Source organism: Lytechinus pictus, chromosome 7, assembly GCF_037042905.1.
Source record: "Lytechinus pictus isolate F3 Inbred chromosome 7, Lp3.0, whole genome shotgun sequence".
NCBI classification, from domain to species: Eukaryota; Metazoa; Echinodermata; class Echinoidea; order Temnopleuroida; family Toxopneustidae; genus Lytechinus; species Lytechinus pictus.
The window spans coordinates 31,706,613-31,722,755 of record NC_087251.1 but is presented as its reverse complement, the minus strand read 5'-3'; the positions used below and the strand labels follow the sequence as shown (position 1 = coordinate 31,722,755).

At 36.3% G+C, this 16,143-nt stretch overlaps 1 protein-coding gene across 1 annotated transcript in view; it reads right to left on the bottom strand.

The window, feature by feature from the left end:
• Positions 1-16,143, bottom strand: part of LOC129264556 (sulfoquinovosidase-like) — a 37,215-nt gene that overhangs the window by 2,136 nt on the left and 18,936 nt on the right. Inside the window, exons 2-4 of the mRNA XM_054902438.2 lie at positions 3,840-4,028; positions 2,051-2,422; positions 481-1,702 (exon numbers count right to left, since the gene is read on the bottom strand). Coding sequence (XP_054758413.2) covers positions 481-1,702; positions 2,051-2,422; positions 3,840-4,028 — 1,783 coding nt within the window. The remainder of the gene's footprint in view (positions 1-480; positions 1,703-2,050; positions 2,423-3,839; positions 4,029-16,143) is intronic.

Below are 16,143 nucleotides of genomic sequence, written 5' to 3'. Positions count from 1 at the left end.
TGCATAAACAGAAAAAATGTAGAGGCAAATGTAAAAAGATGAGATAACATTTTCAATCATGCTCATTACAACACATGTGAATAGGGAGAATTGGTCCCCAGACTGGATAATAGGGCATCAAAAGCACATTACAATCATTGCATTCTTAAAGTTCATTTTCTGATGTACATGAAACCTGAATATTTTCTCATATTTAACTGAAACATTCAAAGATGTTTTGAGGTTTGACAAACACCTCGTTACCATCGTGTTTCATGCTCTCCAGAAAACGCATCTGCCTTTCATTTATTTTGTGTGTGTGTGTGTCAACCATACTCGTACCTCTTTCATGTAAATTGTGTCTACATGAAAATTCCAGATCTTATGTCTCTATCACAAAGAATTGTAACTTACAAAGAATTTACTGATCCATATAATTTTAGTGAATTTACTTATTTTGGGGAGTGTATCAGATCATTTTAAGAGAAATATAGTACTTGCCTGCCTCGATATCTCTCAGCTGTCTAAAAGTGTCAGCCCATGGAGATTGGGACCTAAAGAAGACTGGTATGTAACCCATTGGAGAAGGAACTGTTATGGTCTCTCCACCATCTGAGGTGATGTCTTCATCCCAAAGGAATATCCAGTCATCTACAGGAAGATAAACATCCCAGTTTTCTTGACCCTGCTCTATCACTGGAGCGACCAGAAGATCCGGTCCGAACATATACTGGTATTGGATGTCATAGGTGCGCTCGTCGTCCTCATAATGCAGGAAGAGTGGACGTTGAACGGGAATGCCGTGTTCATGGTTCTCACGCAGGGTGGTGTTGACGTAGTCATTGAGGGCCACGTATATCTTGGTATGGCGGGCGAACTCGTACATGGTGTGTGAGCTTGAGTAGAACTGCCAGTTCTCATCAGGTCTGTTACCCTCATGAGTGCGCATCATGGTAGTAAAGGCCGCCATCTCGGCATAACGGAGAAAGAGTTCCTCAGTCCTGGTGACTCCAAAGAGAGATGTGTACCCTCCAATGTCGAAATGGTTCATTCCGTACCCTGACATACCCAAAGATAGGGTACCGGGGATCACGGATGCTATGCCATCAGCAAGGCCATAGTCAACAAACTGATCACCAGCCCACGTCATGACACTGTACCTCTGGGATCCTGTATAGCCGGCACGCATCCAAAATAGGATATCACCCATCTTGCCACCCTCCTCCACCCCTTCTCTGTTCACCTGAGCCCAGATGGCAGGCCATTGATTATGGATATCTGTACCCTTAGCTCCACTATGAAACACCGCATCTATAGGGAGGTACTCTCCAAAATCAGCCATCCAACCACTGACACCCAGGTCCAGCATATTTTTTTTAATGATACGGTCCTTGTACCACTGAGCAGCCGCAGGGTTTGTGAAGTCCACGATTCCGCAGAAGAACTCACCATAGTCAACTATGTATGGATCCCCAGAAATGTTCTTGATGAGGTAGTCTCCTGCTGCTGCTTCCTCATACAAACTCCCTAATCTGTTGAGGTTTGGATTGGCATAGACAAGCACCCTGATACCTCGCTGTTTGAGTTGCGGTATCACTGTGTCAAGGTTGGGGTACTGCTCAGGGTTCCACTCCCAGTTCCAGAACAGACGTCTTCCAAAAGACGTGGTGATACGGCCAACCCAATCCTGGATCCAGACTCCACTCACTTTGATTCCATGTTCCTGTATCAAGTAGAAGGAATTTAAAGTAGTTCCAATAGCTAGACAACATTAAAAAAGCAAATGATAGTACTGGTACTCAATAGGCATAATTTCTGGTCATTAATATCAGTCATCTCTTATAGGATTATGCCACATTGATACTGGATAAATGACAGGCATCCTTTTCATGCTTGTCAAGTTATAACTGTTATAACTGTTGCTTGAAGAAATATAATTCCTCGTTGACTTCTTTTGTAATTATAAAATATAACATGCATTTAAATGTTAAGAAGTCCTGAGAATCAATATAGGTCAAATTTATGACATTTTATGTAGGCCTACAGTTGGTTAAGATTATTCTTTACTCACTTCAGCCATGTCTATGTATTGAAGCATGATATCAGTACCCCCTTGGACTCCTAAGATAGTGCCATTATAGATCCATTCAGGAGGCATCGGTTGTCTTCCAAGGTACCCAGTTAACTCCCCGAGAAGATCGGTGTAATTACTTCCAGTGAAGAAATGGAACTTGCTGAGAGTATTTCCCCAGATGTGGATCTCATGGAAGTGATCGGCTCGAAAGTCCAGTTCAGAGTAGGTGGTGATGTCAAAGTGAGCATAGTAGAGACGAGAGGAAACAAAGGTTGGTTGAGCCCAATAGGTTGTATAGTAGTCACCACCTCCACCGTCCCTCTGATCGGCTTTGAATGTGATCTCGTAGTTCTTGTCTCGTCCAACTCCCTGTTGAAAATGAAGTAGCATGTTTTGTCAGCTTAAACTATGTCGAAACTTCAAAAATAAGCTAATCATGACGTAATAAAGGTGGTCAGTTCTCTCCATTATAGGAACTGGGAAACCTAGATTGCATTTGATTATGATGATTGTCAAATTGATGAAAACATCATCAGAAAACAAAAAGCACTTTGTGAGTCATGTTTGGTATCTCGTCATAATTTTCATGTGTTGGAAACTGCATTTCCATGGTAATGTTATATTACAGCAATAAATGTGGAAATCTATCTTGCAGATCAAAGTACTTCTTGTAATCTTGTGAAACATATCAAACATCCTGCTTCTTAAGAGTCAAGGGAATCTATCTCATCAAACGAACAAGGAAGAATGACATTGCTTCCATCTTGTTTTAACACCAGATATACTGTGTGAGTAAAAATAAACTTTGTACCTCACAAATCCCCGATTTAAGGAAAAAATGTGTCATGAACACATAATTAATATATATGGTCTGAAAGAGTATGTTCTCCCAATAATTTGATACCATATTTTATGTGTTAATGCTTGGATGATCAGGAGGTATTCTTTGCAGTGATGTAAATTTTGATTTGTGCTAAAGTAAGGCATGACTGCAATGAATGTATCCCGATATCAATGATGTCATAATCCTACAAGGGTTGCATTAAAACAAATTTCAAAACACCTTTTCTTTTCAATAATTTACATACTAATTTTTTAATAAACACTTTTTAGTATCAATTCTCAAATTAATTTAATCGAAATGGGATTTCCAAATATGTTTACTAACTCATGTAGCATTATGACATCATTGACATCTGGATTCATTCATTGCAGTCATGCCCCACTTTGGCGCAAACCAAAATTTATATCGCTGCAAAGAATACCTCCTGATTATTAAGACATACCACATGAATATGGTATCGAATTATTTGAGAGAAGATATTATTTTCCAGCCATATATAATGATTATGCGTTCATGACATATATTTTTCCTTAAATTGGAGATTTGTGAGGTGTCAAGTTTTTTTTTTGTCACACGGTAGAGCCCCCCCCCCCCCCTTCTCTCTCTCTCTCTCTCAACAGCAGGAAAAAATACAGGAGAGGGGGCCCGTTTCATAAAGGACTTTCAACTGTTGTAACTTTGCCATTATGGCAACTACCATGGTAACAGGGCTCATCAGCCAATCAGAATCAAGGTTACCATGGTAGTTGCCACAATGGCAAAATTACAACAGTTGCAAGTCCTTTATGAAACGGGCCCCAGATCTACATCTCTATTTTGCTTGCAATAAAGTTTTGCATTTTGTTTATCAGGAAATAATTTAAAATCACCAACATGGCAAGCAATGAAACATGGACACGAAACATGTACCAATTAAGCAAGGAAAGGTATATAAAATCTTACTTGTTCTTGAATCCAGATTGGGAATTTATACCCTCTCATATTGAAATGAGAGAACTGGGAGCCTCCACCAAATACATGTTCATCTTTCTCTGCTACCAGACGTAACCAGATTCGATTGATGCCTTCAGCTATACTTGTGAACTCAACGTATGGGGATTCAGAAGCATCACTCACCAAGCGGATTTGAACCTGAATTCAAAAGTTGATAAAGCTTATAGATAGTCATGCAAAAAAAAATATACAGAAGAATATGTAACAATTCATTCAAAACAGTGTACAGTTTTATTGTATGTACACACAAGCAAAGTGAAGAGTTTTCTGCTCGGAGATGACATCAAAATCGAATTATCATAGATAATGCAATATAAAATGGCAAATATATACAGAAAAATATGTAACAATTCATCAAAACAGTGTACAGTTTTATTGTATGTACTCACAGGCAAAAGTGAAGAGTTTTCTGCTCTCAGTTGATGACATCAAAATCGAATTATCATATATAATGCAATATAATGGGATACTGTATACACATTTTTGTTTTGTATCTACATTTTTACCTGTGAAAGAATTTCCTTTCTGGACAATTAAGTTATTCAATTCAATTCAATTACAACATTGAAAAATGAGTGGATGTACGATGCTGGCCTCGAAGTCTGAACTCCTAACCCGACTTTCATGAAATCTAATAAATTATACACATTATCTTACGAAAGAGAAAAGAATAGCCTTTGTTTTAAACATATATACTTGCAAATTGTGATCAGTTTAGCATGAATGATTATAATTCATTAAGTGCAGTCGATAATTATATATTTTCAGACTTTTTTGTGGTCACAGAAGCGTAACTCGCAATGCTTCAATGATCATTAATTATGTCTTATTTTACCGAGAGATGGGATGAATATGCTTTCATATATTTTATTCCTTTCAAATGCGCCCCTGTATAAAAGTCAGAGAGGGAGCAGAAGTTAAATCGTTCGTGAAAACGGGAAATTTAATTACTTTTTGTAATCGTGAACAGGATGGGTATCTCATTTTGTTCAAAATAATGAATGCTTGAAGCGCGACCAGAAACGTAAGTTCTTTTATATTTTTATAGCCGTCTTATCCTCTAAACATATTAAATGTGTATCTCATTAAACGGACAATTCAACCGCGTAGTACGCGAGATATTCATTTTGTTCCTTTTAGGCAATTTGCAAATCCCCCTCCTCTGATTTTCTTCATTCTTCATCTTTTTATTTATTTTTGTCCTCTTCTTTTATTCTTTTTATTTTTCTCTCATCGGACCGCCTACATCTTATGGAGACTTTCCCACAGCCATTTATTCGGAACAACAGGCTCGAAGTTCACAATTTTGTGGGGGGAAATTAACACCACATTTCGCAAACGCTTTTCCTTTTTTTCTGTCTAATTTTTATATTTTTCTTTTCTTTATTTATTTCTCTTCATTTCCGCCTCCATCTCCTTCGTTTTATCCTATTTTTTTTAGACTAAGTGCTTATCTTTTAATTATTCGGAGGGGTGAGCAAGCAGCATGATGACTAGGCCGTACGGCCCCGGACGTCTTCATTTTTTAAACGCATCTTTGCCCCACCTTGTCCTTTGCTACTACATGGAGGAGGGGGAACAGAACCGTTTCGGCAAGATCTCTTTCTCCCCTTCTCCATTAGTCCCCTTTCAATTTTCCTTTTATTTTCATTTCCCTTCCCATCAAATGCCTTTTTTTTCTCTCCCCCTTTTTTATGGGGGGGAGGGGGGGTACGGTCCCCTTGCCTCCGGCAAACTCAGCGAGCCCTGCCGTTTATACCTAAGCTAAGAGAGGGTATCCCTTTTTAAAATTTCTTTTTCATCCTCTTTTTTTTCTTTCTCATTCCGTGTTATCTTTTTCTTCTATAATCATCCTCTCTTCCATGAATGTTTATAGCCCCCTCCCTCAGTCTTGACCTTCATTTTGTTTCTCTGCCCTTTCTTTCCTCTCTCCCTTATCCATTCTCTTCTCTCTCCTTTTTCCTCTCTATTTCCTTTGTTTGATTCGTCTCTCCTTTCCCATTCTTTTCCTCCTCTTTTGTCTGCCTCACCTTTCCTCTCGCACTCTCCCTTCTTTTCCTTCTCTATCTCTATTCTCCTTTCTTTTCTTTTTCCTCCCCTTTTCCCTTTGCTTTCTATCTCTCTTTCTTCCCTTTCTTTCCCCCTTCATTTCCCTTCTTTTCATTTTCTTTCTCTGTTTCCTTTCTTCCTCTCCCTCATTTCTTCCCTTCTCTTTCACTTTCCCCTTCTTTCCCCCTCTCACTTTCCTTCCCTTTTCTTTCCTCCCATCCCCTTCTTTTTCTTTCCAATCTTTCTTTCCCCCTCTCCCTTTTTAAGGGGGGGGGGCGTCGGCCCCATGGATCCACGCCTGCATGTACAGCCAATATAAGAATTTCCGTTCCCAACAAACTATCATAAAATGATCTAAAGTGGATTTTTCGTAAGAATTACTGTACAGGGTTTATCTTATCTCAAACCAGGTGAGGTGAATGGGTACCTAGCTGGATTAATTCATTGAATGCATTAGCGCGGAGAGGCAGCTCGAGATAAAGCCGGGGTAATAATAATAACGCGCATCGGGTCTCACGCGCGTAAAACATTCCCCATAGACTTGTGTGTTAAAATGGCACTTAACAAAAATTCATAAAAAATAAATGTGAAATTAGAGGGTCAAATGTTTACTACCTTTGGATAGGATATATATCTGACATTCCATATCTGACCAGAGAAGGGTATCGTAGCCAGCTCATTTTAAAAATAAATCGTCATTTATGAAGATAACTATGATAGGATCAAATTCATCAACTGAAACAGTAAAATAGCCCCAATTCTTCCGCCAGTCAAAAAATAGTGCCAAATCATTGATATATCTTCCCAATTTGGGCAAAGGAAGTTCAGTAGTTACCATTTCTAGAATCAGTGTTAGATTTTGAATCATATTCATACATTTTTGTCAATCAGCAATATCAAATTGAAAAATTTCGAATGGGTTGGGTCGAACAAATATCTTTAGCCCTCCTGATGTAATTAGGCTCATGGCACCTATATTATATGACCTATGAATTTTATTTTTTTTAATAGCTACTTTGCTATTCTTTTATATCTGTACACTTACACTAGCACAAAGAAATGCATTGAAAATGAATTTTCTATGCAATGACCCATTTTAATGTGCTACTCATACATGCTATATTCACTATATGGATGTATACATATCCTTCCTGCATATAGCCCAACAGTGAATGCAATGACAATATAGGCCCCTATTCTCCTTGTAATATAAAGGTGTATGTAAATTTGGTGTAGATATCAGGATACCAGAACTGCCTCAAACATAATTACTAGAAGTACATGAGATTGAATGAGGAAACAATAACATATTATATTACTTTAGTACATTTGCATTTGAACTATTATATCAAAATCTTCCTAGGGCTATTGCCTATCAGATGTAAGAAGAAAGAGATACATAAATAGATAGAAAGAGGAGAGAGAAAGAAAGATAATTTTATAGATGTCATGGCTTATAAAGAGGGGGGGGGGGGCTAGACTAAGATTGGATCACACAGCCACCCCCCTCCCTCCTTAGTTGAGCACTATTATATACCTTACCTTACTCTGTGCCTTTTTCTAAATACCTTCTTGAAGCTTCCACTCTAGTTCTCTTCAGTAAAGTTCAGAAATTTCTATCTCTAGCTCTCTACCCCATTCCAAAGAACAATTTTAACATGAGCAATTTGTAAAGGTCTTTCTAACATTAAGTAGGTGATCATACACTAGCACAAACCAATGATGAATCAGAACATAAAGAGGCCTAGACTCTCATTGACCAGTCTATATGCATTCCTAGGCTTACATACACATACCTACTAACTTTACCTGATATAGCCTTGCTAAGCCATTAAATCCATTTTTTGCACCACTTGATGACTAAACATATTGATATCAGTTAGAAATTGTTTGCTTCTGAGGAGTTTTGGCAGGTATTCCATCCACTATAGGGAATTCGCCTGTATTACTTATAGGTCTCACGCGCGTAAAACATTCCCCATAGACTTGTGTGTTAAAATGGCACTTAACAAAAATTCATAAAAAATAAATGTGAAATTAGAGGGTCAAATGTTTACTACCTTTGGATAGGATATATATCTGACATTCCATATCTGACCAGAGAAGGGTATCGTAGCCAGCTCATTTTAAAAATAAATCGTCATTTATGAAGATAACTATGATAGGATCAAATTCATCAACTGAAACAGTAAAATAGCCCCAATTCTTCCGCCAGTCAAAAAATAGTGCCAAATCATTGATATATCTTCCCAATTTGGGCAAAGGAAGTTCAGTAGTTACCATTTCTAGAATCAGTGTTAGATTTTGAATCATATTCATACATTTTTGTCAATCAGCAATATCAAATTGAAAAATTTCGAATGGGTTGGGTCGAACAAATATCTTTAGCCCTCCTGATGTAATTAGGCTCATGGCACCTATATTATATGACCTATGAATTTTATTTTTTTTAATAGCTACTTTGCTATTCTTTTATATCTGTACACTTACACTAGCACAAAGAAATGCATTGAAAATGAATTTTCTATGCAATGACCCATTTTAATGTGCTACTCATACATGCTATATTCACTATATGGATGTATACATATCCTTCCTGCATATAGCCCAACAGTGAATGCAATGACAATATAGGCCCCTATTCTCCTTGTAATATAAAGGTGTATGTAAATTTGGTGTAGATATCAGGATACCAGAACTGCCTCAAACATAATTACTAGAAGTACATGAGATTGAATGAGGAAACAATAACATATTATATTACTTTAGTACATTTGCATTTGAACTATTATATCAAAATCTTCCTAGGGCTATTGCCTATCAGATGTAAGAAGAAAGAGATACATAAATAGATAGAAAGAGGAGAGAGAAAGAAAGATAATTTTATAGATGTCATGGCTTATAAAGAGGGGGGGGGGGCTAGACTAAGATTGGATCACACAGCCACCCCCCTCCCTCCTTAGTTGAGCACTATTATATACCTTACCTTACTCTGTGCCTTTTTCTAAATACCTTCTTGAAGCTTCCACTCTAGTTCTCTTCAGTAAAGTTCAGAAATTTCTATCTCTAGCTCTCTACCCCATTCCAAAGAACAATTTTAACATGAGCAATTTGTAAAGGTCTTTCTAACATTAAGTAGGTGATCATACACTAGCACAAACCAATGATGAATCAGAACATAAAGAGGCCTAGACTCTCATTGACCAGTCTATATGCATTCCTAGGCTTACATACACATACCTACTAACTTTACCTGATATAGCCTTGCTAAGCCATTAAATCCATTTTTTGCACCACTTGATGACTAAACATATTGATATCAGTTAGAAATTGTTTGCTTCTGAGGAGTTTTGGCAGGTATTCCATCCACTATAGGGAATTCGCCTGTATTACTTATATTATATGACCTATGAATTTTATTTTTTTTAATAGCTACTTTGCTATTCTTTTATATCTGTACACTTACACTAGCACAAAGAAATGCATTGAAAATGAATTTTCTATGCAATGACCCATTTTAATGTGCTACTCATACATGCTATATTCACTATATGGATGTATACATATCCTTCCTGCATATAGCCCAACAGTGAATGCAATGACAATATAGGCCCCTATTCTCCTTGTAATATAAAGGTGTATGTAAATTTGGTGTAGATATCAGGATACCAGAACTGCCTCAAACATAATTACTAGAAGTACATGAGATTGAATGAGGAAACAATAACATATTATATTACTTTAGTACATTTGCATTTGAACTATTATATCAAAATCTTCCTAGGGCTATTGCCTATCAGATGTAAGAAGAAAGAGATACATAAATAGATAGAAAGAGGAGAGAGAAAGAAAGATAATTTTATAGATGTCATGGCTTATAAAGAGGGGGGGGGGGGGCTAGACTAAGATTGGATCACACAGCCACCCCCCTCCCTCCTTAGTTGAGCACTATTATATACCTTACCTTACTCTGTGCCTTTTTCTAAATACCTTCTTGAAGCTTCCACTCTAGTTCTCTTCAGTAAAGTTCAGAAATTTCTATCTCTAGCTCTCTACCCCATTCCAAAGAACAATTTTAACATGAGCAATTTGTAAAGGTCTTTCTAACATTAAGTAGGTGATCATACACTAGCACAAACCAATGATGAATCAGAACATAAAGAGGCCTAGACTCTCATTGACCAGTCTATATGCATTCCTAGGCTTACATACACATACCTACTAACTTTACCTGATATAGCCTTGCTAAGCCATTAAATCCATTTTTTGCACCACTTGATGACTAAACATATTGATATCAGTTAGAAATTGTTTGCTTCTGAGGAGTTTTGGCAGGTATTCCATCCACTATAGGGAATTCGCCTGTATTACTTATAGGTCTCACGCGCGTAAAACATTCCCCATAGACTTGTGTGTTAAAATGGCACTTAACAAAAATTCATAAAAAATAAATGTGAAATTAGAGGGTCAAATGTTTACTACCTTTGGATAGGATATATATCTGACATTCCATATCTGACCAGAGAAGGGTATCGTAGCCAGCTCATTTTAAAAATAAATCGTCATTTATGAAGATAACTATGATAGGATCAAATTCATCAACTGAAACAGTAAAATAGCCCCAATTCTTCCGCCAGTCAAAAAATAGTGCCAAATCATTGATATATCTTCCCAATTTGGGCAAAGGAAGTTCAGTAGTTACCATTTCTAGAATCAGTGTTAGATTTTGAATCATATTCATACATTTTTGTCAATCAGCAATATCAAATTGAAAAATTTCGAATGGGTTGGGTCGAACAAATATCTTTAGCCCTCCTGATGTAATTAGGCTCATGGCACCTATATTATATGACCTATGAATTTTATTTTTTTTAATAGCTACTTTGCTATTCTTTTATATCTGTACACTTACACTAGCACAAAGAAATGCATTGAAAATGAATTTTCTATGCAATGACCCATTTTAATGTGCTACTCATACATGCTATATTCACTATATGGATGTATACATATCCTTCCTGCATATAGCCCAACAGTGAATGCAATGACAATATAGGCCCCTATTCTCCTTGTAATATAAAGGTGTATGTAAATTTGGTGTAGATATCAGGATACCAGAACTGCCTCAAACATAATTACTAGAAGTACATGAGATTGAATGAGGAAACAATAACATATTATATTACTTTAGTACATTTGCATTTGAACTATTATATCAAAATCTTCCTAGGGCTATTGCCTATCAGATGTAAGAAGAAAGAGATACATAAATAGATAGAAAGAGGAGAGAGAAAGAAAGATAATTTTATAGATGTCATGGCTTATAAAGAGGGGGGGGGGGCTAGACTAAGATTGGATCACACAGCCACCCCCCTCCCTCCTTAGTTGAGCACTATTATATACCTTACCTTACTCTGTGCCTTTTTCTAAATACCTTCTTGAAGCTTCCACTCTAGTTCTCTTCAGTAAAGTTCAGAAATTTCTATCTCTAGCTCTCTACCCCATTCCAAAGAACAATTTTAACATGAGCAATTTGTAAAGGTCTTTCTAACATTAAGTAGGTGATCATACACTAGCACAAACCAATGATGAATCAGAACATAAAGAGGCCTAGACTCTCATTGACCAGTCTATATGCATTCCTAGGCTTACATACACATACCTACTAACTTTACCTGATATAGCCTTGCTAAGCCATTAAATCCATTTTTTGCACCACTTGATGACTAAACATATTGATATCAGTTAGAAATTGTTTGCTTCTGAGGAGTTTTGGCAGGTATTCCATCCACTATAGGGAATTCGCCTGTATTACTTATAGGTCTCACGCGCGTAAAACATTCCCCATAGACTTGTGTGTTAAAATGGCACTTAACAAAAATTCATAAAAAATAAATGTGAAATTAGAGGGTCAAATGTTTACTACCTTTGGATAGGATATATATCTGACATTCCATATCTGACCAGAGAAGGGTATCGTAGCCAGCTCATTTTAAAAATAAATCGTCATTTATGAAGATAACTATGATAGGATCAAATTCATCAACTGAAACAGTAAAATAGCCCCAATTCTTCCGCCAGTCAAAAAATAGTGCCAAATCATTGATATATCTTCCCAATTTGGGCAAAGGAAGTTCAGTAGTTACCATTTCTAGAATCAGTGTTAGATTTTGAATCATATTCATACATTTTTGTCAATCAGCAATATCAAATTGAAAAATTTCGAATGGGTTGGGTCGAACAAATATCTTTAGCCCTCCTGATGTAATTAGGCTCATGGCACCTATATTATATGACCTATGAATTTTATTTTTTTTAATAGCTACTTTGCTATTCTTTTATATCTGTACACTTACACTAGCACAAAGAAATGCATTGAAAATGAATTTTCTATGCAATGACCCATTTTAATGTGCTACTCATACATGCTATATTCACTATATGGATGTATACATATCCTTCCTGCATATAGCCCAACAGTGAATGCAATGACAATATAGGCCCCTATTCTCCTTGTAATATAAAGGTGTATGTAAATTTGGTGTAGATATCAGGATACCAGAACTGCCTCAAACATAATTACTAGAAGTACATGAGATTGAATGAGGAAACAATAACATATTATATTACTTTAGTACATTTGCATTTGAACTATTATATCAAAATCTTCCTAGGGCTATTGCCTATCAGATGTAAGAAGAAAGAGATACATAAATAGATAGAAAGAGGAGAGAGAAAGAAAGATAATTTTATAGATGTCATGGCTTATAAAGAGGGGGGGGGGGGCTAGACTAAGATTGGATCACACAGCCACCCCCCTCCCTCCTTAGTTGAGCACTATTATATACCTTACCTTACTCTGTGCCTTTTTCTAAATACCTTCTTGAAGCTTCCACTCTAGTTCTCTTCAGTAAAGTTCAGAAATTTCTATCTCTAGCTCTCTACCCCATTCCAAAGAACAATTTTAACATGAGCAATTTGTAAAGGTCTTTCTAACATTAAGTAGGTGATCATACACTAGCACAAACCAATGATGAATCAGAACATAAAGAGGCCTAGACTCTCATTGACCAGTCTATATGCATTCCTAGGCTTACATACACATACCTACTAACTTTACCTGATATAGCCTTGCTAAGCCATTAAATCCATTTTTTGCACCACTTGATGACTAAACATATTGATATCAGTTAGAAATTGTTTGCTTCTGAGGAGTTTTGGCAGGTATTCCATCCACTATAGGGAATTCGCCTGTATTACTTATAGGTCTCACGCGCGTAAAACATTCCCCATAGACTTGTGTGTTAAAATGGCACTTAACAAAAATTCATAAAAAATAAATGTGAAATTAGAGGGTCAAATGTTTACTACCTTTGGATAGGATATATATCTGACATTCCATATCTGACCAGAGAAGGGTATCGTAGCCAGCTCATTTTAAAAATAAATCGTCATTTATGAAGATAACTATGATAGGATCAAATTCATCAACTGAAACAGTAAAATAGCCCCAATTCTTCCGCCAGTCAAAAAATAGTGCCAAATCATTGATATATCTTCCCAATTTGGGCAAAGGAAGTTCAGTAGTTACCATTTCTAGAATCAGTGTTAGATTTTGAATCATATTCATACATTTTTGTCAATCAGCAATATCAAATTGAAAAATTTCGAATGGGTTGGGTCGAACAAATATCTTTAGCCCTCCTGATGTAATTAGGCTCATGGCACCTATATTATATGACCTATGAATTTTATTTTTTTTAATAGCTACTTTGCTATTCTTTTATATCTGTACACTTACACTAGCACAAAGAAATGCATTGAAAATGAATTTTCTATGCAATGACCCATTTTAATGTGCTACTCATACATGCTATATTCACTATATGGATGTATACATATCCTTCCTGCATATAGCCCAACAGTGAATGCAATGACAATATAGGCCCCTATTCTCCTTGTAATATAAAGGTGTATGTAAATTTGGTGTAGATATCAGGATACCAGAACTGCCTCAAACATAATTACTAGAAGTACATGAGATTGAATGAGGAAACAATAACATATTATATTACTTTAGTACATTTGCATTTGAACTATTATATCAAAATCTTCCTAGGGCTATTGCCTATCAGATGTAAGAAGAAAGAGATACATAAATAGATAGAAAGAGGAGAGAGAAAGAAAGATAATTTTATAGATGTCATGGCTTATAAAGAGGGGGGGGGGGGCTAGACTAAGATTGGATCACACAGCCACCCCCCTCCCTCCTTAGTTGAGCACTATTATATACCTTACCTTACTCTGTGCCTTTTTCTAAATACCTTCTTGAAGCTTCCACTCTAGTTCTCTTCAGTAAAGTTCAGAAATTTCTATCTCTAGCTCTCTACCCCATTCCAAAGAACAATTTTAACATGAGCAATTTGTAAAGGTCTTTCTAACATTAAGTAGGTGATCATACACTAGCACAAACCAATGATGAATCAGAACATAAAGAGGCCTAGACTCTCATTGACCAGTCTATATGCATTCCTAGGCTTACATACACATACCTACTAACTTTACCTGATATAGCCTTGCTAAGCCATTAAATCCATTTTTTGCACCACTTGATGACTAAACATATTGATATCAGTTAGAAATTGTTTGCTTCTGAGGAGTTTTGGCAGGTATTCCATCCACTATAGGGAATTCGCCTGTATTACTTATAGGTCTCACGCGCGTAAAACATTCCCCATAGACTTGTGTGTTAAAATGGCACTTAACAAAAATTCATAAAAAATAAATGTGAAATTAGAGGGTCAAATGTTTACTACCTTTGGATAGGATATATATCTGACATTCCATATCTGACCAGAGAAGGGTATCGTAGCCAGCTCATTTTAAAAATAAATCGTCGTCATTTATGAAGATAACTATGATAGGATCAAATTCATCAACTGAAACAGTAAAATAGCCCCAATTCTTCCGCCAGTCAAAAAATAGTGCCAAATCATTGATATATCTTCCCAATTTGGGCAAAGGAAGTTCAGTAGTTACCATTTCTAGAATCAGTGTTAGATTTTGAATCATATTCATACATTTTTGTCAATCAGCAATATCAAATTGAAAAATTTCGAATGGGTTGGGTCGAACAAATATCTTTAGCCCTCCTGATGTAATTAGGCTCATGGCACCTATATTATATGACCTATGAATTTTATTTTTTTTAATAGCTACTTTGCTATTCTTTTATATCTGTACACTTACACTAGCACAAAGAAATGCATTGAAAATGAATTTTCTATGCAATGACCCATTTTAATGTGCTACTCATACATGCTATATTCACTATATGGATGTATACATATCCTTCCTGCATATAGCCCAACAGTGAATGCAATGACAATATAGGCCCCTATTCTCCTTGTAATATAAAGGTGTATGTAAATTTGGTGTAGATATCAGGATACCAGAACTGCCTCAAACATAATTACTAGAAGTACATGAGATTGAATGAGGAAACAATAACATATTATATTACTTTAGTACATTTGCATTTGAACTATTATATCAAAATCTTCCTAGGGCTATTGCCTATCAGATGTAAGAAGAAAGAGATACATAAATAGATAGAAAGAGGAGAGAGAAAGAAAGATAATTTTATAGATGTCATGGCTTATAAAGAGGGGGGGGGGGCTAGACTAAGATTGGATCACACAGCCACCCCCCTCCCTCCTTAGTTGAGCACTATTATATACCTTACCTTACTCTGTGCCTTTTTCTAAATACCTTCTTGAAGCTTCCACTCTAGTTCTCTTCAGTAAAGTTCAGAAATTTCTATCTCTAGCTCTCTACCCCATTCCAAAGAACAATTTTAACATGAGCAATTTGTAAAGGTCTTTCTAACATTAAGTAGGTGATCATACACTAGCACAAACCAATGATGAATCAGAACATAAAGAGGCCTAGACTCTCATTGACCAGTCTATATGCATTCCTAGGCTTACATACACATACCTACTAACTTTACCTGATATAGCCTTGCTAAGCCATTAAATCCATTTTTTGCACCACTTGATGACTAAACATATTGATATCAGTTAGAAATTGTTTGCTTCTGAGGAGTTTTGGCAGGTATTCCATCCACTATAGGGAATTCGCCTGTATTACTTATATTATATGACCTATGAATTTTATTTTTTTTAATAGCTACTTTGCTATT